Source organism: Tauraco erythrolophus, chromosome 1 (genome assembly GCF_009769465.1).
Source record: "Tauraco erythrolophus isolate bTauEry1 chromosome 1, bTauEry1.pri, whole genome shotgun sequence".
Classification (NCBI taxonomy): domain Eukaryota; kingdom Metazoa; phylum Chordata; class Aves; order Musophagiformes; family Musophagidae; genus Tauraco; species Tauraco erythrolophus.
In genome coordinates, this window is record NC_141465.1 from 9,387,311 (window position 1) to 9,409,165 (window position 21,855).

The following is a 21,855-nucleotide window of genomic DNA, read 5'->3' on the forward strand; positions in this document are numbered from 1 at the left end:
ATGGTGAAATAATAACATAACTTGAAAAAAATGCTTAGTAATGGAGAAATTGCAAAATACTGTGCATGGTATGACTAAAAAAATATCCCCCAGAGTAAAATGTCCCAATCAAGAATATATCTTCATAAGTGATAATGACTCCATCTAGCCAGTGGTCCTTTTACCCAACAGATTAAAACCACCCAAACCAATATTGACTCCTACGTTTTTTATTTGATCCTATGACACAGAATATCATCATGTAGTCATAGAGTCTAACTACCAAATACTGCAGACAAAATTCCACTTCAGACAACACCAAGCAATTAGAGCAAACAGCCTGTAACTAAGATCCTTGATGAAAAAACAAATCCTAAGCTACGGAAGTATCACAAACACAATTTACCAGTCTCTATTTTTGATATTTCTGCAGATGCAGATGTTTGGGATGGGAAAGTAGTACGATGAGAGTCCAGTGAAGCTGGAAAACAAAACAAAACAAAACGATTCTTTTTGGCATCATCTGAACCTTCAGACTGAACAGGTTTCAACTCATTGCTAAGGCACTTGAGACTTCAGACAGGAAAACAATCTCAAGTGCACATGTAATGGATTTTCTAATTTGCGAAGATGCACTGGTGATGCAAATGATGAAGAAATTGTTGCAAGAAATATAAAGAAATATTCAAAGACATCAGAAAATATGATGGAAAATAAGAAAATATAACATAAATATTAACTAAAAAAAGGAGGGGAAAGGCAAAGAAAGACTTGCCTATGCCTTGAAAGACATGATGTGACATGCAAAAACTCAGTTTAAAAACACTGTTTAAAAATAGAGATAACAAAGGAGAAATGTGCAATTTCAGATACACAGAAAGCATTTTCTTGCAAAACAGAAGGCAGAAGGGTCCTGAAAGGATCAATATAGGCAAGAATTGTAGCATAATTGAAATGAAGTACATAACGCTCTGATGAGAAAAACCCAAGATTTCTACAGTGTCACAAAAACACACTTCAGGAACAGTTTTCACCACTTAGACTGATATATCAAGAAAAACGGCCAGCACATCTGGGAGCCTACAATTCAACTGCATCTCAAAGGGAAGGATACTTTAATAATGTTCATTACACTTTTAACTTGCACTTGACTTCAGGTCTGCAGCCTGACCAGCCTGCTCACGTAAAGTTTTTATTATCTCATGGACAAAAAAATACTGCCAGGCCACAGGACTGGTGCTGTACACTTGCCAGTGTGAAAGAAACTATTGCCACAAGCATCTCCACTCATTGTTGCCAAGGGCCACATCCAATGCCTTGAGTAAATACGGCTTTTCACATATGGTCCTTTCATCTCTACACTTATGCTTCACCCCAACACAGGCCCAGTGGAAACAACAGGTTGCCTAAAAGCACAACAGCATCTCTTGGGATAATTCCCATCTTGCGTTGTTACTGGATTTGCAAGAAATACTGTTACCAAATTAGGTCGGCACCAAAGCCTGACGTGTTTTGAACCTTGAAGAAACATGTCGTGATTCACTGAAAGCTGAAAAGAGGCATCGTTCTTAAAACCCTAATGTGACCTCAAAAGCAGCAGCAAGCAGAGCATTCCCAATTCCAGGTGATGGCAATGTCAAGGTGTGGGCGGATGACAACTGGCTGCCTTGAAACTCAGTGGTGAAGCAACCAACAGCTGCATGCTTGGACCAGGAAACCCTGGTGGGCAGCAGAACTGCAGTGCCATCCTCTTGTGCCAGCCCAGGCAGAACGTGCCTCTTAAGAACACTGTCGCATTTGAACGCGTCAGGGAAAGAAGACTCGCTACCAAAACACAAAGAAGCAGGGGAACGGCGGCTGAAGGCAAGGTGCCACAATACGTTCTATGCAACTGTCACTCAGTCCCCACAGAAAAGTCTCGTCAGCAATGGAAAAAGCACAGGGAAAAACAACAGAGTTGCAGAACAAGTGTGCTGAGTGCTTTGGGAAGCCAAGCTGCACTGATATGGCTTCATACTCTTCATGGAAGATGACAAGGATGCCAGGTGGTTTGGAGTGAAATGCGTGATGGGGAGAGAGAGAGAAAGGGGAAGACGGAAAAAGAAGGGTTTTTGCTAGTTACCCATCACGGTTTGCTGGGTTGTCAGGGAGAAAGGAGTGGTGGACTTCCGCCTTGGTCTTCGAGTAGCTAAGATCAAACACAAAAACCACCTTCAGGTCCTCAGACAGGCTGCTGTCACATGGGTGGTATCAAGACAGAGTTATAAACAAGGAGACGTGGCTCTGCTTGGGGCAGGCTACCATGTCACAGCATCATGCCCTGTAGTAGCATGATGCTGTCTTTCAACTGGCACAGGTAGCCCAAGGTAACGGACTAAATCTAGAAGTGGAACCCCATAAAAGGCAGCAGAAAGCTGACAAATGGAATAATTCCTAATAAGGAGCCATAAGGGACCAACCGCATCACGGATCTACTTTTCAGGACCATCAAAACATCTGAACAGGCTCATCGCTTCAGATGAAAGCATTGCCAAAGTAATCAATGTAGGAAGGGAATTGCTGGCTATTTACCCATCACAATCTTTGTGGTCTCCAGTGAAGCAGATGAGGTGGATTTCAGGTCCGGTCTTTGGGTTGCTATGGTCAGATATGGAAATGATCTTGAGATATCTACACAGTCTTGCCATGGGAGTACAAGCAGCATCAGTTCACGACACCCTGAAGGTCTATATTTAGGGCAACACACGCCTTTTCCTGGCAGTATCTTGTGACTCAGTGACCAAATCAGCAGGCAACCATCTTGCCGTGGTTGCAACTAACACAATACTCTTGGAAACTCAGTAGTTAAACGGTTCTCCATCAGCAGGAAAAATAGCTAAATGTCTTCTTCACCAAAGTGCTCCCACATTTCCTTGAAAGATGCCCAAAACCCAGTAATTGCAGAGGGAACAAGGGAACATGGGAGCCAAGAGACTCATCTTTGTGTTCAGAGTTCAAGATGACAGGTGGTGGGTACCTCTCAAACGCAAGCAACTACAAACACTAAATAATTCCTTATTCCAGCATGAAGGAATAAATTGCACATTATCCTACCAATGTTCAGTCATAACCCTACTCCCCTTAAAAGTTCAGTAATCGTTGCAAAGATGTATTTTCTTACTGTAACTGTCACTGTTCTTATTATTTTTACAAAGAAGTGACTATATAAGGTCTCACCATTCCCCATGATTTCTGAAAATTAGCATTATTCCTTTAGGTTAGTCTCTAAGCCAATGAGTAACATGCCTATTCATCAAGCTTGAAGTTTGGTGCTTAAGGTAGTGAAACGTAAGAGGAAAAAGCAATCTGTGACACAGCTATGGGACATCAATAGTAAGACTGAGAGGAAGTAAAAAAGTTTCTGTCATATTGGTATATTTCATTCTAGAAAGAATTTTCAAAATAAAAACTGCATTTAGAGACACACCGGCATCGCATGACGTTCTTTTTGCCAGCTGTCCCTGCAAAAAGTGATTTTTCAAGTGATCGAAAAAAGCATAGGTTCAAACATCAGAATCACATCATTAGTATGGCGAATGTTTTTGCCAGCCAAAGTTTAACAAACCCAGGTAGTGCTTAAAGCTGATGAAAATCATGTGAAGTGATGGCAGGGGAAAGAAAAAAACAAAAATATCGTATTTACCCTCCACTGTTCCTTGGCTTGCAAGGTAAGGAGAAGTAGATTTCAGCTTTGGTCTCTGGGTAACTAAGATTAAACCAGAAAACTGCGTTCAGATATTAAAGATGAACAATATTTTTCAAAGCAGTGTCAGTGCAGAGTTTGAAATGAATGAAGCTCATGTAACATTCAGCTTTTTTACATAAATATTTGCATTCATTACAGTAGTATTCCATTTTTAAATGACAGTGGTCTAGCTGAGTTAGTGTAGAATACAAAGAGTTAACCTTTTAGTGAACTAAGCCTAGAGAGCAGAAAATTATGAAGAGAGGTTAAGAAGCTTCACTATTAAGTATCCTCTTGTTATCATTTATATAAATGACTGACCACCTCACTGACACACTTGGCATTGCCACAACAGGAAAAGAAAAATCAAAAGGTTTTGACTGAATTTAAAATAACACTTTTCATATTTAAGTATTGCCAAAAATTATGATGGAATCACTGTTACCCATCACAGTCTTCGTGGTTTCCAGAGAAGGAAAAGATGTGGGCTCCAGGATGGGTCTTGGGAGAGCTAAGATCAGAGATGGAAACCATCTTGAGATGTTACGTAGAACTGTTGAACTTGTTGAAGAGCTATTAAACACAGCAATTAAGACGGCAAATATAAAACAGAGTATCTACGTGTTAGTGTACAGGGGAATACTACAGAACATTTGGAAATATCTATACGGGTCTGCAGTAGAAGACAAGGTTCAGAGTATACCAAAAGAAGAAAAGGGGAGTTCCTGTGTTCAGTGTCAAATTTGTCCTATAGAGAGAGGAAAATATTAAAGAAACTAGCTTGGTTCTTTAGGATACATGCAGAACGCCAAACCTTTTATTTCCCCAAATAAACTTATATTTCTTTCTTTTTTTTTTTTTCTAGACAAAGCCTTGGGCTATTAAAAAAACCCCTGAACTTGGGTTTGCAATGCCCACTATCTTTCGTCTCGCTAATAAGAATTTTGTCGCTAGAACATAGCTTAAGAACCCTCCTTCATAAGAAACATACTTGAATATTCTACAGTATTTACAACATAAACAACTTTTAAACTGTTTTAAAACCACAAGTGAACATGAACAGTCAACAGAAAATAAATCTACAAAGAGAATTCCCTAAACACACCACAAACACACCAACATTGTAACTGACCAGGAAGATGTCTTAAATACCAATAACCACAAAAATTCACTATATTAATAGTAAAGTAAATAGAAAATCAAAAGAAGTATAACTTCAAGTGATACAGTAGTTATCTGTATCAGGATACTCTGCATATAACGGAGAAGTTAAAGTTTGATTACTAGCCTCACAGTATTTCACAGGCACAGAAGTGCCCAGGACAGTGTACTGTAAAATTCTATTACATTAAGTAATATATAGTCTGTTAATGGCAATTATGGGTAATAGTACTGATTAATATTGCAAAAGTGAGCTAAGAATTAAAAAAAAAAACCTCATCATCCAGCATTTTAAATATCATATACATTGCCTTAAATGAAAGTAGCACTCAATGCAGAATTTTTATCTTGCAGTTATTCTTACCCTCAAAGTAAATAAAATTAAACCAACATTTCACCAAAACCACAGCAGGAACCCTTGTGATAATTTCTCACTGTCAAGAGCACTCAGTTTGTGAGAAATGTCATTATCACATTGGATTAATGGTATTACTGGGACTCTAGATGCTTTAGACATTAATTGTGAAACTATCTTTGTCTCATTAAGAGCTGAAAAGAAAATCTGGATTTAAAATGCTGAGGAATCTCACTGTTGCTGGGATAGCACACACAAGTTGTGTTATTCCAGACGATGTAGTCGCAAACAAAAGCAAGACACTGAATGCTTAAAATCCTCTCTGTATGATGTGAATAAAGACAAAGATATGCAGCCTAATGTGGTGGCAAAAGAATCCAACATCTGATGCTAGACAGAACTCCCAAGAACCTTTTTCTTTTACAGTTTCTGGAGTTCAAATTACACCAACAGAAAAATGAAATCGTTACAACCGATATAAAAGACCGGTCCTTTAGCACTTTGTACTAAAACTGCTTTCTAGCTGCTTATCAAGAAGTAATTGACACAAAACAGGCTTGCCATTTAGACTCAGAAGCAAACATATCTTCAGGTGTTCACAGCAGAAAAAAGGAAGCAAGTGGCAATGCGATGAAAAATAAAATAGAATCCCACATTGCTTACCCATCACTGTTTGTCTAGTTTCCAAAAAGGATTAGATGTAGACTTGAGGACTAGTCCCTATGTAACTAAATCAAATATGAAAGTCATCTTGGAGGCTTTGAGCAACCTGGTGTAGTGGAGGGTGTCCCTGCCCATGGCAGGGGGGTTGGAACTAGATGATCTTTGAGGTCCCTTCCAGCTCTAACCATTCTATGATTCTATAAATAGGTAGTCTCTGCACAAATGATAACAGTGTGGTTTTAAAGGAAAAAAGTATGTCTGGATTGAAAGTATTGTTCATTATCTGAATAACCACATTAATTTCCTTCAGGAAATGAGGAAGAGTTCAAACAGGCTTGAAGAATCTTGGCAAGTAAACGTTTGCTAAAAACTACTAATAAACAAGTGACCAACTAAGCAATAGGTTTTTAAAATTGATCATTAAGACTACAAAGAGACCCACTCCAGGGGAAATTACATGTAAGCAAGTATTTCACTGCAGTCCTCATTGTGCGGCTGGACTTCCCCGCCTTCCTGAAAGATCTCTCTATTCACTCTCTTCTCTCTCCCTTCCTTCTCTCCCTAACACATACATGCAAAACTAAAAACCAGAATTCCTAAGGTTATTCCAAGGCAGTCCTTTAAATACAAACAACTGTACATGCTAATGGTTCTTATCTCATACCAAGTTTACGCCTAGAATATGTTAATTAAACTTTATTATCATATTTAATTACATTATAAACTCTTGTTGAAATCTGGGACTTATCTTTGCATGGAAATGTTTACACTGAATTCCAGACTAGATCAGACATGATTTTCTCCATTTCCCAAACATTCTAAGTGTTGGGAAATTCAGTCTTCTGATTTGAAAAGAGTGCAGTATAACTTACCTTATAGGTAAAGGGTGGAGAATAAAGAGTTAACTTGGATGTGCTATTATATCAATATGTAGAAAATAATTACTGAAACTTTCTGTTAAGGCATTTGATCTTAAACTACTGCTCAGTATGTAAGATACTTTAATGATAAACACTGATTAATGCCTCTGAAGAATAAATGCAAAAAACTTATATTGATTTCTTGATTTTAAGAGTGTTTAGCTGGAATCTGCAAGCTTTGCCATTAACCAGCAATTACAGGCAGCTGGACAGCTACTAAAAGTTTCCTGTCAAATACTCATTTAGTCCACTTTTTTACTGCAAGGGAGTTCTGGCAACAACTTGAAACAGACTTCGGATGGAAATGTCATTATTGAAAGCAAATGAAATATTTCTTCATGCAGGAACAGTAAAACAAGTGGAACCTTGAGCATTGATAAAACTGCATTTGTTCAGTGTCATTTTGTAAGGCACTGGTAAGTTTTAGTTTATTTTCTGAACACAGGAGGTAGAAGAAGTCTTAAGAATAAATGTTGGCAAGGAACAGGAAAATTCTATACTATCATCCACTATTTTGAAGCTTACATATTCCTTGCTATTGATCCTGTTATTTCTACGGGACTTAACACTTTCAACCATTAGAAGCCAATTTGTTAAATTCAGGATTTAAACAAAAGTTGTATTAACTTTCACTCCTACTCATCTACAGCATTGTAACTTAAAAAGAGAACAGTACTGTATGTAGTAAGACATGACAAAGACTATTATCATCAAGCACAGCAATACATACTTGTAGACTAAAATTAGAAGACAGTATTTACTGTTTTAGAGCATCATACAAAATTTCCTAAGTTAGTCTGGTATTTGAGAGAGCAAATTAATTACCACAGTTCTGTAGTTATTCTGATTTATGTTAAACTTAACTAAAAATATACCAAAAGCATGATGAAATCTCTGAGAATTTCTATTCAAAACTATGTTTTCAAGTATTACCAGGTACAGCTGATGGTATTTCTTGGACACCAGATGTTTCAGATCTTGAAGAAATATGCTGCTTTTCATCAAAAGCTGAAAGAAAATCTGAGGTTAAAATGAGAAGTATTTAAACAGCAGCAGTTGGGCAGCTCAAGACAAAACTGATGTGAGATCAAGCAAGATGGCAGTGGCTTTAAAGATCAGCTGTGAAATGAGGTGCTAAATAAATACTGAAGCTGGTATGAAATAAAGTAGGGTCCATTCTGGTATCCCATGTTAGGCATGAGTCTTCTGATCAGTCTTTTTTTGTTTTGTTTTGGTTTTTTTTTTAATATCTGTTCTTTGAAAGAAAATTGCAATTACCAGGAAAAAAAAAAAAAATAGCATACGCTAGCACATCTCTTTTTGTGACTGTTATTTAGTCAGTGTGGTAAATTATTTTTCAGCTTTGATTACACAGAAATGGCCAAGTTAAGATGAAAAAAATGAAAAGAAAAGAAAAAAAATCAACACTGCAGCATCAAGTAGTCTTTAAAGCAATGTGTTTGAATGAATCTTAGTGCTGTCCACAGCCAATGGAAGTGATGGCAAGGGATGGAAAAGCTAATGGAATTACATGCTATTTACCCATCATGCTCCCTCTGGTTTCCATGGAAGGATGAGATGTGAGTTTCACGCCTGGTCTCTGGGTGGCTAAGATCAAATATGAAAATGATCTTGAAACAATGAGTGAGATCAGTGTTCTGATAAGGTGATCTTTGGCCCTTGTTAGCAGGTCTGAAAGGTCTACATTTATTTTACATTTCTTGTATACGCACTTCTAACTGATATTCACGGCAGCCTACTCTGTTCTTTGTCTTCTAGGTTTTTTTTTTTTTTTTGGATACACAGCACCTAATTTTGAGGTGCTTTCTACAAGGCCAGTTATCTGCATCTGATTTTAAAACTCATCCAATAATAACAGCTGACAGCAAAGCCCTTCTCCCTTACACTTCAGTTTGGATGTTCCAGATACGTCTTTTAAATAAGAAGCTGCAAATGCCTAACAGTATTTTGATACAATACGCCTTCATATTAGAAATTAGGCATGAAGTGATGAATCAAGGCTTAATTCGACCTAAAAACATCACTTCATGCACACAAGTTGGAAAAAGTTTACAAGTGGCATGAAAAAAGCTTGTAGATGACCTCTTTAGGCAAAGACACAGAATAAATTAACAGTTCAGGTTACAAGAAGCATTGTTTTTTCTGCACACAAAAGCTCTCTACTAAACCTCATAGTTAGAAACATTATAATTTAGTTTATAAACACCTGATGCAATGTGGGATACACATTAAATACAGCTAGCCTTCATTTTTAAAGTCATGTGGAAATGGTTCACTGCATAATAAAAGTATGTGGTATTGATCTAAAGCAGTATCACAGAATCAGTGAAATATATCATAATTGAGGTTGTAAGGGGCTGCCAGTATGCTAGATGCTGACAAAAAATTCCATCAAACGAACATTCACAATGCAAACAACTTCAAACAACATGAAGCTGTATAAAATTCTCAGCTTTAGAAAGAAACCATTCCATTCACAGAGAGACAGGGAACTTGTCAGAATCGTGAATATTAACCTAACCATACTACACACGTTCTGTAAAACATGAACTGTTGAGAGGCTTTAGAATTTATCCAAAACCTGAAATAAGAGGCTGAAGAGTAAGTCTGCAAAACCAGAAATCAGCAAAAGAAAATACATTGGTGCTTGTCTGAGAAATAATCGTATTAGACATTAAGAAAACATCATAATAATTTACCCAGTTACATGTTACTTGCATCAAAAATAACAGGTTGCAAAGGTATTTGAAGAGTTATTGTAAAAAACCAAAAATGAACAAATACCATGTTCTGCTTGAACCTGTCAAATCACCCTTTATCACAATAAATATTTCTGTAGTCATATTTTGAAGGAAAATATTTTAGGGAAGCTACACTGCACAAATAGAGTATTATGACTGACAAAAGTACTGTTATTTATTTATTTATTTACAATAACTATCTACTGGTGGCTGCTAGTAGTTATACGATTTCAGGGAATCTGTTGATACAGCAATTCTGCAAAATCAGGACAGCTGAATTGACGAAGAGCTAAATATTGATGTAAATCAGTAGTTATAGTATGAGTTCATATATACATATATTCATATATATATACATATATATATTCTATAACTACTTCATGTTCAACCAAACTAAAACCAAACATTTAAAATCACAGTCATCTCTGTCCTTAAAGCTTCCAGAAAAATTATAATCTGTGTGCATTATGAAATTACAAAAAAAAAAAGATATAACTATATTATTCCGCTATTGTGTGTCATGATAATCCTAAATGCCTCCTATTTCAATGTTGTTATCCCAAATGCAGCAATACATTGCTTCCTGTAATATTAACCCCAAGGTAAAGAAATGTAAATTAACAACACAACCAAAAGTTTAAGGACATTTCTTGCGAGAATTCCTAGCATCAATACAATTATATTTTCAAGAAATGTCATTACCAGATTTTGCTGATGGCATTTCTGGAATAGCAAACGTTGTGGATCTTGAAGAAATAGGCTCTGTTTCATCAGAAGCTGAAAAGAGAATCTGAGTTTTAAAAGTTGCACTGGCATCGAGGCCACTAAAATGCCACAGTACCTAGCTGGTAGAAGTTGTTCTGTAAAAGGAAACAATGATACAAATAAAAATCAAGACAGTAAATAGCCTGAGAATCAGCTGTAGGAGGACTGACAAAAGAACAAACAAGCTGATGTCTCCTGTGGTGAGAGACAACATGAGTCTGACCAGAGTGGTATTCGCATCTCTACTACATTTCCAAGACACAGAATTTATATCCTTTTGAAGAGCTTAGGTAGAGAAAATTTCAAATAAGAACTAAGCCTACATAAAACTGCTTACAGTAATATATGAGTATGTTTCTCGGTTATTCAGAATGCTTTCTATTTACAAATAAAAAGAAAGAGTTGACATCAAAGTATTGCACAAACCTGAGACACCCTTTTTTTTTTTAAAGATAATGACTTTTGGTCTTAACGATGGTCCAAGGCAATGATGAGAAAGTGGAAACTATAATGAAAGTACGTACTATTTACCTATTGCTACACATCTGGTTACCAGGTAAGAAAGAGATATTGATCAAAGCCAATCTCTGGGAAGCTAACAAAACAACTAACAAAACAGAAGAAGTCTTGAGATACTGAGGCAGACAGTCTTAACACAGGTGGTATCAAACCACTTTTCTGAACATAGTAAACAAATTCATATTTTGCCCAGGGATTGGATTTTCCCCGCAACTGCCACAAAATTACTTTGATATAAACAGGATTATTGAGAAAGACCATCCTTCGGTGAAAAATGGCTTAAAAACATCTTTATGTTTTTATGACAATATTTTAATGAAAACACAAATGCAAAAAACCCCACATTCTATCAGATAACTAAGACCACAATGTCCATCAGAAAAACTATGCAGCTGGCATGAAAGAAACATGGTCTATTTCCACGGGCAGTGGTATATAAAAATTGAGGAGTAGGTGCTCTTGATGTTAAGAACACTCATGACTGATTCAAGTCGAAGGACAAGTAATAAGAAATCCAAGTAGCTGATTCATTACATCAAGAGAGAATACTGTGGTAGCTCTGAGAGAACACGCCGCAGAGAGCAGTCAAGTCACACTTGACTAGCTGCTAAAAGTTTTCCATCTAATGAAGATAGTTTGATTTGACTGAAATGACCTTGGATAAAATAGAGTTCTCAACTTTAAAAGGAAACAAAAATACTGCATTCATGCAGAGGCAGGATAACTATCAGTACCACCCATGGAGTATTAACACAGCTGCATCATGTTTGTGTTCAGTGTGAATTCTGCAACAGACAAAAGCTAAGATTTTTCTAAATTCATCTGTGATGAGAAACTAAAAGAATGCTGACCAGTGTTCTTTTAACAAAGTTTAACAAATACCACTAGGGAAAACATGAATAGTTTATGTGTGTTGCAATAAACTAATCTCCAAAAAAACATTAATGATCGTTTACCCAATTCCACTTCACCGTTGTCAGACGTAACAGGTTTGAAAGGTGCTTGAATAGTTACTGAAATAGAGAAACACGTCAGTTTCGTGTGTTAGGATTTTAGATCACGTCGCCTCTCACAAATACATTGCTAACTAATTCGCTTTTTCTGTAGCTCTTTTTACTGAGTTGCACTTAACCAATACAGCAACAAATGTAAGAAGTTGTCCGTTTAGTAAGTTTTAGAATTATTAAAATGAAAAATCATCAGCACTGAGCTGGAATGTGTAACTGACCAAAAAATACACAGCTGTTTTGCACTCAAGACTTCAGGGTCAGATACACCACTGCTTTGTACCTTGGGCAGCTACTCATCCCTGCACAACAGTGGACAACCAACCAAACTGATTTCAGGGCAATTCGGCCACCTGTTCTACTAATTCTACACCAACAGAATAAGAGTACAAAAGTGGAAATGAGTGGAAAATCCAGGCCTGAATGAATTTTACGTTATTTGAGATTCATATTCTACTTTCTGACCAGAGAACCATAACCTTACTATTCTTGAAATATTTTACAGTTTATTCCACCCAGCACTTTTGAACCTGTGCACCTAAAATTAAGGACCAAATTCTTCCTGAGACTCCTAATATTTTGTCTGTACATTTAGTAAATGTGGAACATCCACAATGCTATGTTGCCATGCAATTTGTGTGTATTCAACAATTCTATAAATAAAGATATTTCAATCAGGGCATAACACATGTATCTTTGACACACAAGCATTGTACAGCACTTACGTAAGCGCATTCAAAAAGACTAATGCTCATTCCTTTACAATACTGAACACCACTTGTAAACATATCAAGAGGAGATGAAGAAGGTGCTTCAACTAATTTCTCACTCAGAAGCCAGCTTTGTATATGCTTGCTTTGTTGTCTTAGCACAGCATACTGCAGAATTAAGACGATCGATTTTGAAGCTGGGCCCCAGAAAGAGAATGATGTTTGATATAATGATATAATAAAATATCACTTGCTTCAATCATACTAATACGAACAGAAACACAGATGAGAACCTCAAAGCAACCCTCTACTTTTATTTATGACCAAATTTGGGGAAAAATCTCATACTTAAATACAAATGCATACATTCTGCCTAAAAATCTATGTTCTCCATAAACACACAGGGAGAAATAATAAATAAATTTAGTTAAAAATAACTAAAAATATTTTTTAATACCAAAACACTGTACTGCAGCAGTCTTCTGAATATCAAGAGACTACTTCAAAAACTTTTAACAGGAAACAAATGTTCAACCAACAAATCTCTTTCAAAAGTGCCTACTAGCTAAAGACAAAACATTCCCTCTCCAAAGGACAATTGTTATACTGACAACACAAAATTCACCAAAGCTCGACAACTTCCTCTCATGCAAAATTCTTCCCCACTCTCCCCCAACAACCCTTCAGTAATATGATACTATCCTGGCATAGGCAAATCATAACAGGATCACTTATTTGAGGCAAGAACTGCTGGACACTGGCAATTATTACAAATAACATGACGCCTTAATGAACAAATGAAAGACATTTGTCAGATAACATTAAAAAGCCAGGACAAATAACAAACACTGGAATAGCACTACTTTAATATCAAGAAAGATCAAGGATTGGAAATAAAACAAATGCCATTTACCAGTCTCTCGCTCTGACATTTTTGCAGATGTAGATGTTTGGGGAGTAGAAGTAACATGAAGAAAGTCATGTGAGGCTGGAAAAAAAAATTGTGGCTTATTATTTAAAAAAATATATCAACCATCACATCACGGCAGCATCTGCAGCCATGGACTTGACGGTTTAGTGTCCAAATAATAAGGAATCAAAGAAACATAAAAATATATTCTGCAAAACAAGCAGAATTTAAAAAGAAAGAGGTTAATATGCAAAGATGTGTAAAATCACACAAACAGGATGAAAAAAATTAAAATGCAATGTCACGAGAAGAATGGAACAAAATTCCCATGAGATTAGAAGGAATGTAAGACTGAAGAAGTGCAAAAACACTGGGCAAAGAGAGGCAAAGAGCAAGTAAATTTATGAGATGATGATATTGAAACAAATCCAATTTTAAAAATTGGCAAAAATAAAAGAACATAAAAAGTGCTCCCAACCACATCACCAGAGAGGGAAAAAGAAAGAAATACCCTTAGTTCAGCCAAATTTATATGTTTTCTTATAATTACAAGTATCTGATTTCTCCACTGTAAAAACAAAACAGCTCAGAAAAGTCCTTTAAGTAATGCAAGGCAAGAAATGTAAGTTTCATGCAAAAGCCCCTGAAATGTGGGATATATCTTGGATGATATGAAAGCAAGACTGCTAAAGACAAAAGTGCAACAATAACATTGCAAAACACTTAATATTGTTCATTACACTTTTAACTTGCACTTGACTTCAGGTCTGCAGCCTCACCAGCCTGCTCACGTAAAGTTTTTGTTACCTCATGGGCAAAAAATACTGCCAGGCCACAGGACTGGTGCTGTAAACCTGCCAGTGTAAAAGAAGCTATTGCCACAAGCATCTCCACTCATTGTTGCCAAGGGCCACATCCAATGCCTTGAGTAAATACGGCTTTTCACATATGGTCCTTTCATCTCTACACTTATGCTTCACCCCAACACAGGCCCAGTGGAAACAACAGGTCGCCTAAAAGCACAACAACATCTCTTGGGATAATTCCCATCTTGCGTTGTTACTGGATCTGCAAGAAATACTGTTACCAAATTAGGTCGGCACCAAAGCCTGACGTGTTTTGAACCTTGAAGAAACATGTCGTGATTCACTGAAAGCTGAAAAGAGGCATCGTTCTTAAAACCCTAATGTGACCTCAAAAGCAGCAGCAGAGCAGAGCGTTCCCAATTCCAGGTGATGGCAATGTCAAGGTGTGGATGGAAGACAACTGGCTGCCTTGAAACTCGGTGGTGAAGCAACCAACAGCTGCACGCTTGGACCAGGAAACCCTGGTGGGCAGCAGAACTGCAGTGCCATCCTCTTGTGCCAGCCCAGGCAGAACGTGCCTCTTAAGAACACTGTCGCATTTGAACGCGTCAGAGAAAGAAGACTCACTACCAAAACACAAAGAAGCAGGGGAACGGCGGCTGAAGGCAAGGTGCCACAATACGTTCTCTATGCAACTGTCACTCAGTCCCCACAGAAAAGTCTTGTCAGCAATGGAAAAAGCACAGGGAAAAACAACAGAGTCGCAGAACAAGTGTGCTGAGTGCTCTGGCAAGCCAAGCTGCACTGACATGGCTTCATACTCTCCATGGAAGATGACAAGGATGCCAGGTGGTTTGCAGTGAAATGCGTGATGGGGAGAGAGAGAGAAAGGGGAAGACGGAAAAAGAAGGGTTTTTGCTAGTTACCCATCACGGTTTGCTGGGTTGTCAGGGAGAAAGGAGTGGTGGACTTCCGCCTTGGTCTTCGAGTAGCTAAGATCAAACACAAAAACCACCTTCAGGTCCTCAGACAGGCTGCTGTCGCATGGGTGGTATCAAGACAGAGTTATAAACAAGGAGACGTGGCTCTGCTTGGGGCAGGCTACCATGTCACAGCATCATGCCCTGTAGTAGCATGATGCTGTCTTTCAACTGGCACAGGTAGCCCAAGGTAACGGACTAAATCTAGAAGTGGAACCCCATAAAAGGCAGCAGAAAGCTGACAAATGGAATAATTCCTAATAAGGAGCCATAAGGGACCAACCGCATCACGGATCTACTTTTCAGGACCATCAAAACATCTGAACAGGCTCATCACTTCAGATGAAAGCATTGCCAAAGTAATCAATGCAGGAAGGGAATTGCTGGCTATTTACCCTTCACAATCTTTGTGGTCTCCAGTGAAGCAGACGAGGTGGATTCCAGGTCCAGTCCTTGGGTTGCTATGGTCAGATATGGAAATGATCTTGAGATATCTACACAGTCTTGCCATGAGAGTACAAGCAGCATCAGTTCACGACACCCTGAAGGTCTATATTTAGGGCAACACACGCCTTTTCCTGGCAGTATCTTGTGACTCAGTGATCAAGTCAGCAGGCAACCATCTTGCTGTGGTCGCAACTAAAATAATACTCTTGGAATCTCAGTAGCTAAATGGTTCTCTATCAGCAGGGAAACAGCTAAATGTCTTCTTCACCAAACCACTCCTTATGCCTTGTTGAAAGATGTCAACAGTCATTGCAGAGGTAACATGGGAGTCAAGAGAACCACCTTTGGATTCAAAATTTCCTCTCATTTTTCCCTGCAACCTCCCAAAGCCTTCACTCTATGGGTCAGAAATCTTAGCCCCTGGCAGTAACAAAGCGTGGTGTCTCTGTAGAGAATTGCCTGTAAACAAGTGACCAAAGGCAATTTTTCTGCAGAGTTCTAGCACATCTTTCAACCACTTACGTTTGTACAATCCATCATCCCATCGTATGCTGAAGAACAAGTAACTTCACTAAGTGACTTCCTCACACTCTCTTATCCTGATTTTGCACAGAGAAAATGCACAACCTAACACATAAACTGATGTAAAATCTAGACTATGTGTACTCATTTGCACTGCACATCTCTGCTACACCATGGGCTTTACTCCAGATGTAAAGGAGACAAGACTGTTGGTGACAGTTTTCAAATATGAACAAAGATGAAGCAGCTGCTGGTAATAAGGAAATGGTTCCTAGTGATTTCTCTGGGATTTTTTGATATTCCCAACCTTTGGAAATCGAAATCCTTCGTATAGGTCCCTTCTATGTGAATCTTTTCCAGTAATATGCAATGACTCAGTAACCAAATCAGTAACTGGCATTTTCCCATGGTTAAAAACTCATGGGATATTCTTAAGAACAGCAGTTAAAGCTTTTTCCACCTATGGAGAAGTTTTTGTATCCAATGTACAAAAAGACCAAATTTGACATTGTTAGCACTTATTCAACCATTCCAAATAACTGGCCTCCATATATATACCATCTTTCACAAAAAAAAAAATGGACAACTACCCCACAAGACAATCTAGCTAATCATTTACAAACATAAGAAAAAATAATCTTATCGTTCCAACAGTTCATCCCAAATTTCTCAAGCGTTGCAGCAGATGCAGCTGGTCTTTCTCTCTCCAGACACTTTTATACTGAGCAGGTCAGAATAAACCCTCCATTTCGCAAAGCACAGCTGTGTCTTTTGAGAGACTGCCTAGACGTCAGGAGAACTACAATGAAGACAGATTTCATTACCAGCTGAGATTGGTGGCATTTCTGGCATGCCAGATGTTGTGGATCTTGAAGGAAGATGCTTCCTTTCACCTAAATCTGAAAATATAATCTTGTGTTAGAAAGCTTAATTGCCCCAGAGCTACTATGGATAGCACAGGACTCAGCAGACAGACGGTGCATTGTTAAAGTGGAAGCACAGGGAAATTTGCTTGCAAATCAGTTAGGCGTTACCGTGTCTCATGAACTGTTAGATTGGTGTGAAAGTCACTGTGGAAACCATATGATCTAATTCCTCATACTAATGAGAATTCTTATTACTACTTAAGAATCTCAGCACATTAAGAATCACAGGTAGTAAGAAAACACCTTCTGATCCAGAAAAGTCAGCGTGCCAGACAACGTAAAGCTGGTCAAAAAGTCTTTTCACAGAAACATTACACAGAAATACATGTTAAGTGCTTAATTCTCTCTCACAGTTAAGTTCTCTCAGCATAGGGAAAAAAAACCAAACCAAACAACTGGGAAAGGTAGGTCCACAGCTGGGAACCTCAATAATGAGAAAAATCAAACCCAATCAACTAAAGGGAACTCACTTCTATGCCCCCCGATCCTCTGCAAAGATGACTGACAACTGCAGACAAGAATGTAGTTGATGGCAGCAGTAAGTGGTATGAATTACTGGGACAGTGACAACGAAAGCAATGCAAAGCTTCCAAAAATAGCAGCAAGAATAAAAATGAAAATAAATTCTTTACAACTAAATAAAGTCATCAATTTTACCCAGTGCCGTTTCTAACAACTGAGGTTCTGTAGTAATTATGCGCATGGATATTTCCAACTCAGTAGTATCTGTAGCTGCAGACAAAAAGACGTAAATATACCTGAGAAATAGCTTCATGTAGATAAAGGAAGGAGGAAGATTTGAGGAAGAGAAATTTTACCTTCTACTGCTCTGCAGTCGTTGTGTTTTTTTTTTTTATTTACAAAACTAACCTTCTCTAAGTATTTTTTTCTCTGTCTTAAATGCCCTCACTCACTAGTCAGCTGAAGATGTGAAGATGTTATTCCAATTTTCCCATGTGTGCAAATGTTCACAAAGAGTTTGAAAACAATCTATATATAGTTTTACGTGCACTTGCCTTAAATAGCACCTGAAAGAGCAGCTCTACAACTTATGCCACATCTTTCCACAAAGTTAAGAATTCTTCAGAAAATTTAGGAAAAACTGTGATTTCAGGAGATTTAGGTCTCTTCATTAGGTCACTTAGCTTTATGCAGTTTCTCAATTTTGATCAACTTTTTTCAGTCAGATTTAGGCCCAAGTTTCCTATATAACAGAGTTAAAAATCATTGCCTGGGAGTAGGATGCTTTAAAGAACAGTGCAGCAAAACTGAGCTCTTGAAAACTGTACTGGGATGCCAAGAACCAGTAGATTACACAGCAGAGAACTTAATAAACTACATCTGCATTGTTCAAAGTAAAGTTTCTGGCAATTAACTGCTTTCCTTTCCCTTCACCTCTTAACGCACATACTTGTTAATGTTCAAGAAACACTTAAAAACACTTAAGCGTTCTCACATATCAAAGGCTACTGTAAAAACACCAACCTATCTCCAAAGCTGTAACTCAAAGTACAGCTTAGTTAGAAAGGTCTGGCCTGAGATGTGTTTAATTTCTTATTTTAAGAAAACACATAGGAAAAATCACAGGACATTGAAAAACAGACAGAAAGAAAGAGACAAAATAATCTTATCACTAGAGAGTATCGTATATTACTTGACTGTTACTGCCTTAATCCTTGCAAAATTTAAATGTTTTCTTGACACACCCATGTGATTGATACTGCACTACTCAGCTCTGTAAGGCAGCTGCGGTCTTGCTTTAAACCTATGCTGTGCCTGAATCTAGGAATTAGGATGCTGTTATAGGATTTGAAAAACTAACACATAGGGTAACACCCAATGCAAGTAGTATGGAATAACTGTCTGCAATCAGCAACAAGGAAGCAGCAGTAAACTTTTCAGCACCAAACAAGCAAACAAACAAAAGGGTATGCTTGTGAAATAATATTACTACAATTTACCAGTGTGTGGTACTTTTGAAGCTGTAAAAGTTTGGGGAGTAGAAGTTACATGAAGGAAGTCAGGTGAAGAAGCTGGAAAATAAAAACAAAAATCATCCTATATTGTTTTGAACTGACAAGAACTGCCATGCAACAGCATCATGTTCTTTTATGAGCTGAAGAAAGTTCTAGGTAATATTTAATATGTTATGTTCCGCAGAGAGGTAGGCTCTGAAATGTACAATAACCAATTATGTATGACTTAAAAACAATTTCCCAAAACATGCATTAATGCACAGACACATAATGCAACTAATAACCAAATCGTTAGTAGAATTGCACAAAAAGAAGTCAAACTATAGATTTAAAAAGGAGAAATACATGGCTGCTCAAAAAAAGGAGAACAAGCTATGAACAAAAATTAGCAAACTAGGACTGCATGAAATTTTTGTCTAGAATTCCACAGATCAAGAAGGAGGATATCCTGGTGCTGAAACTGGAGAAAGAAAAAGGACGACAAAGTGGGAACTGTACCAGATGAAACATAAACTGTCTTTTGTCAGACATGTGAACAGCTGACAGTTACAATCAATCTCCCCTTTAGTAAGAGATTTCCTTCAACAATGTACCCATCAGGCATTACACTGTTGGCATGCTAATGAAATGAAATCTTTCCAACTGGCCCTCATCTTACTATTTTTTTTTCTTCTTTTGGATAACTGTCAGTGGCCCCAGGTAAATAACTAGCTCTTACAAACGCATCTATAAAATAAGAGAAACACGTAAGAGAATTTTTCTAAGGACCAACTAGCCAGTGTCTTAATCTTCAATGACATGTTTTTATAGTGCCAGTTCTGAAATCTGGGCACTTAAAAGTATGTCAATGTTTATTCAGAAAGGCTAAAAGAGCAGTTACATTTTCAAAAGGTGTTAGAATTTCTGCAGTTCCCATTCATTTCTCAGGACTCTGAGAACTTCAGCAAATCAGGACATTCCACTTACGAAACTCAGGCATGGACGGGCCTATTGAAATTTAGTATTTACTGTAAATCCAATTTAATTTTAAAGCTAAGAATTACATGCTGTAGCTAAATATGGAAAAACCTCCAAACTGCTCGTTCAGTATTTCATCTAAAATGTCATAAAGAAACTTGCTATTTGATACAGCACTTTCCTACCTGTAGTTATTCTTCATTTATGTCAAATTCAACAAACTATTTAATAAGAGGCACTATGTCTCCTTTGAAAATTCCTAACTGTCAAGAGGATTAAACTTATGAGAAATCATTACCAGATCTGGTTGGTTGCACTTCTGTGGTACCAGATGTTTTGGATCCTGAAGAAACAGGCCGTGTTTCCTCAAAAGCTGAAAAAAGAACCTGAGCTTAAAATGCTGAGAGACCTGTGACTTAATGGATTAGCAACAAACAGCTTAGTGAAGGCTGTGCAATTCCAGATGATGCCAATGCAAAGCTAAACAAGATGGCAGATGGCCTGAAAGTGAGTTATGAGACAACTGTGTCATGACAACAGGAGATGGTGGCGTGCAATACAGTTTTCTGGCCTTGAAATTTCACTTCCACATGCCCGAAAGAATTCTTATCAGCAAGGAATGTTATGTTATTAAATTTTCTGGGATAAGAGCTGAGGCTATATAGAAAGAAATAAGCTGAGATATAACAACACTGTCTTTAAACAGTTTTTAAGTCAGTAACAAATGCATTTTTTCAGATGCTTACACAGACACAAGAATAGTGAATAAGCAGCTCTCTGTGAGTGTTGGTAGCCAAGATTCTAAAGCAGATCTTAAAATTACCATTTGCAGATCTATGTGATGCTAAGATAATGGAAAAAAATCATGGAAATAATCTGCTGATTACCCATCTCCATCTCTGCAGTTTCTGCAGAAGGTAAAGATATGGATTTCAAGGCCGGACTCTGGGTAGCTAAGAGCAAACATGAAAAAATGTTTATGATACTGAGACAGACACTATCCTTGCAAGTGGTACAAAAATCTAATTTTAACTAGCAAGTTTTTATTTGGTTTGAAGGACTCTTTTTTTCTATTAATTTTTAGCCCATTCAAACTTTGGCATTCATTATCTAATCAGGCTGAATCTATATTACTTAAGAGGTTTCTTCACAGCAAAGCAGCTACAACCCAAACACAATGCATTTGATCTTCACTGCACCTGCAGGTTTGTATGAAGTGGTTAATATCATATTGTGTACAACTGTTTTAAAAGGAGGTGTAATGAGAAAAGATCAAAAAAGAGCAGTATGATGAAGTCAGTGAAATAAACATGGAAGTTAGTCAACAGCACCTCTTATCTGTCATGCTGTAACAAAGATTATTACAGAGACCTTATGGTTACTTCACTTTGAAGTACGGATAACCTGAAATGTGTTTTGATGGAAACAGAGAATCAGGACAGAATTGAGCATCGTTACCTAAAGGCCATCAAGAACCATTTCCATAATGTGTAGGTTTTGCACTGCTGTCCTGTTCCAAAAAAACAGATCCTATTCCACTTTCTGTACAGGCCAGTAAGTACCATTCTCTCCACTAAACTTATTTGCACCAGTCACTTATGCCCGTTTAAGTTATAATATATTTGAAAGAGAAAATTTCCAACTGTATTTTTAATTGGTCCTTATCAAGATGAGGTTTCTCGAAAAGCAGTTATACCAGAATTTTAAAATTAAACTTCTCTGAATGCTTAAGATTGAGAAACACATTCAAAGAACTAGGTGTAGGA

General features: G+C 37.5%; 1 protein-coding gene across 1 annotated transcript in view; it reads right to left on the reverse strand.

Annotated features, from left to right (window-relative positions):
* ABI3BP (ABI family member 3 binding protein) overlaps positions 1–21,855 on the reverse strand; it is a 167,968-nt gene that overhangs the window by 69,653 nt on the left and 76,460 nt on the right. Inside the window, exons 13-27 of the mRNA XM_086622839.1 lie at positions 20,977–21,042; positions 20,388–20,462; positions 19,118–19,189; positions 17,814–17,888; positions 17,055–17,129; positions 15,657–15,722; positions 15,208–15,273; positions 13,479–13,553; positions 11,805–11,861; positions 10,267–10,341; positions 8,345–8,410; positions 7,736–7,822; positions 2,551–2,616; positions 2,102–2,167; positions 386–460 (exon numbers count right to left, since the gene is read on the reverse strand). Coding sequence (XP_086478965.1) covers positions 386–460; positions 2,102–2,167; positions 2,551–2,616; positions 7,736–7,822; positions 8,345–8,410; positions 10,267–10,341; positions 11,805–11,861; positions 13,479–13,553; positions 15,208–15,273; positions 15,657–15,722; positions 17,055–17,129; positions 17,814–17,888; positions 19,118–19,189; positions 20,388–20,462; positions 20,977–21,042 — 1,062 coding nt within the window. The remainder of the gene's footprint in view (positions 1–385; positions 461–2,101; positions 2,168–2,550; positions 2,617–7,735; positions 7,823–8,344; positions 8,411–10,266; positions 10,342–11,804; positions 11,862–13,478; positions 13,554–15,207; positions 15,274–15,656; positions 15,723–17,054; positions 17,130–17,813; positions 17,889–19,117; positions 19,190–20,387; positions 20,463–20,976; positions 21,043–21,855) is intronic.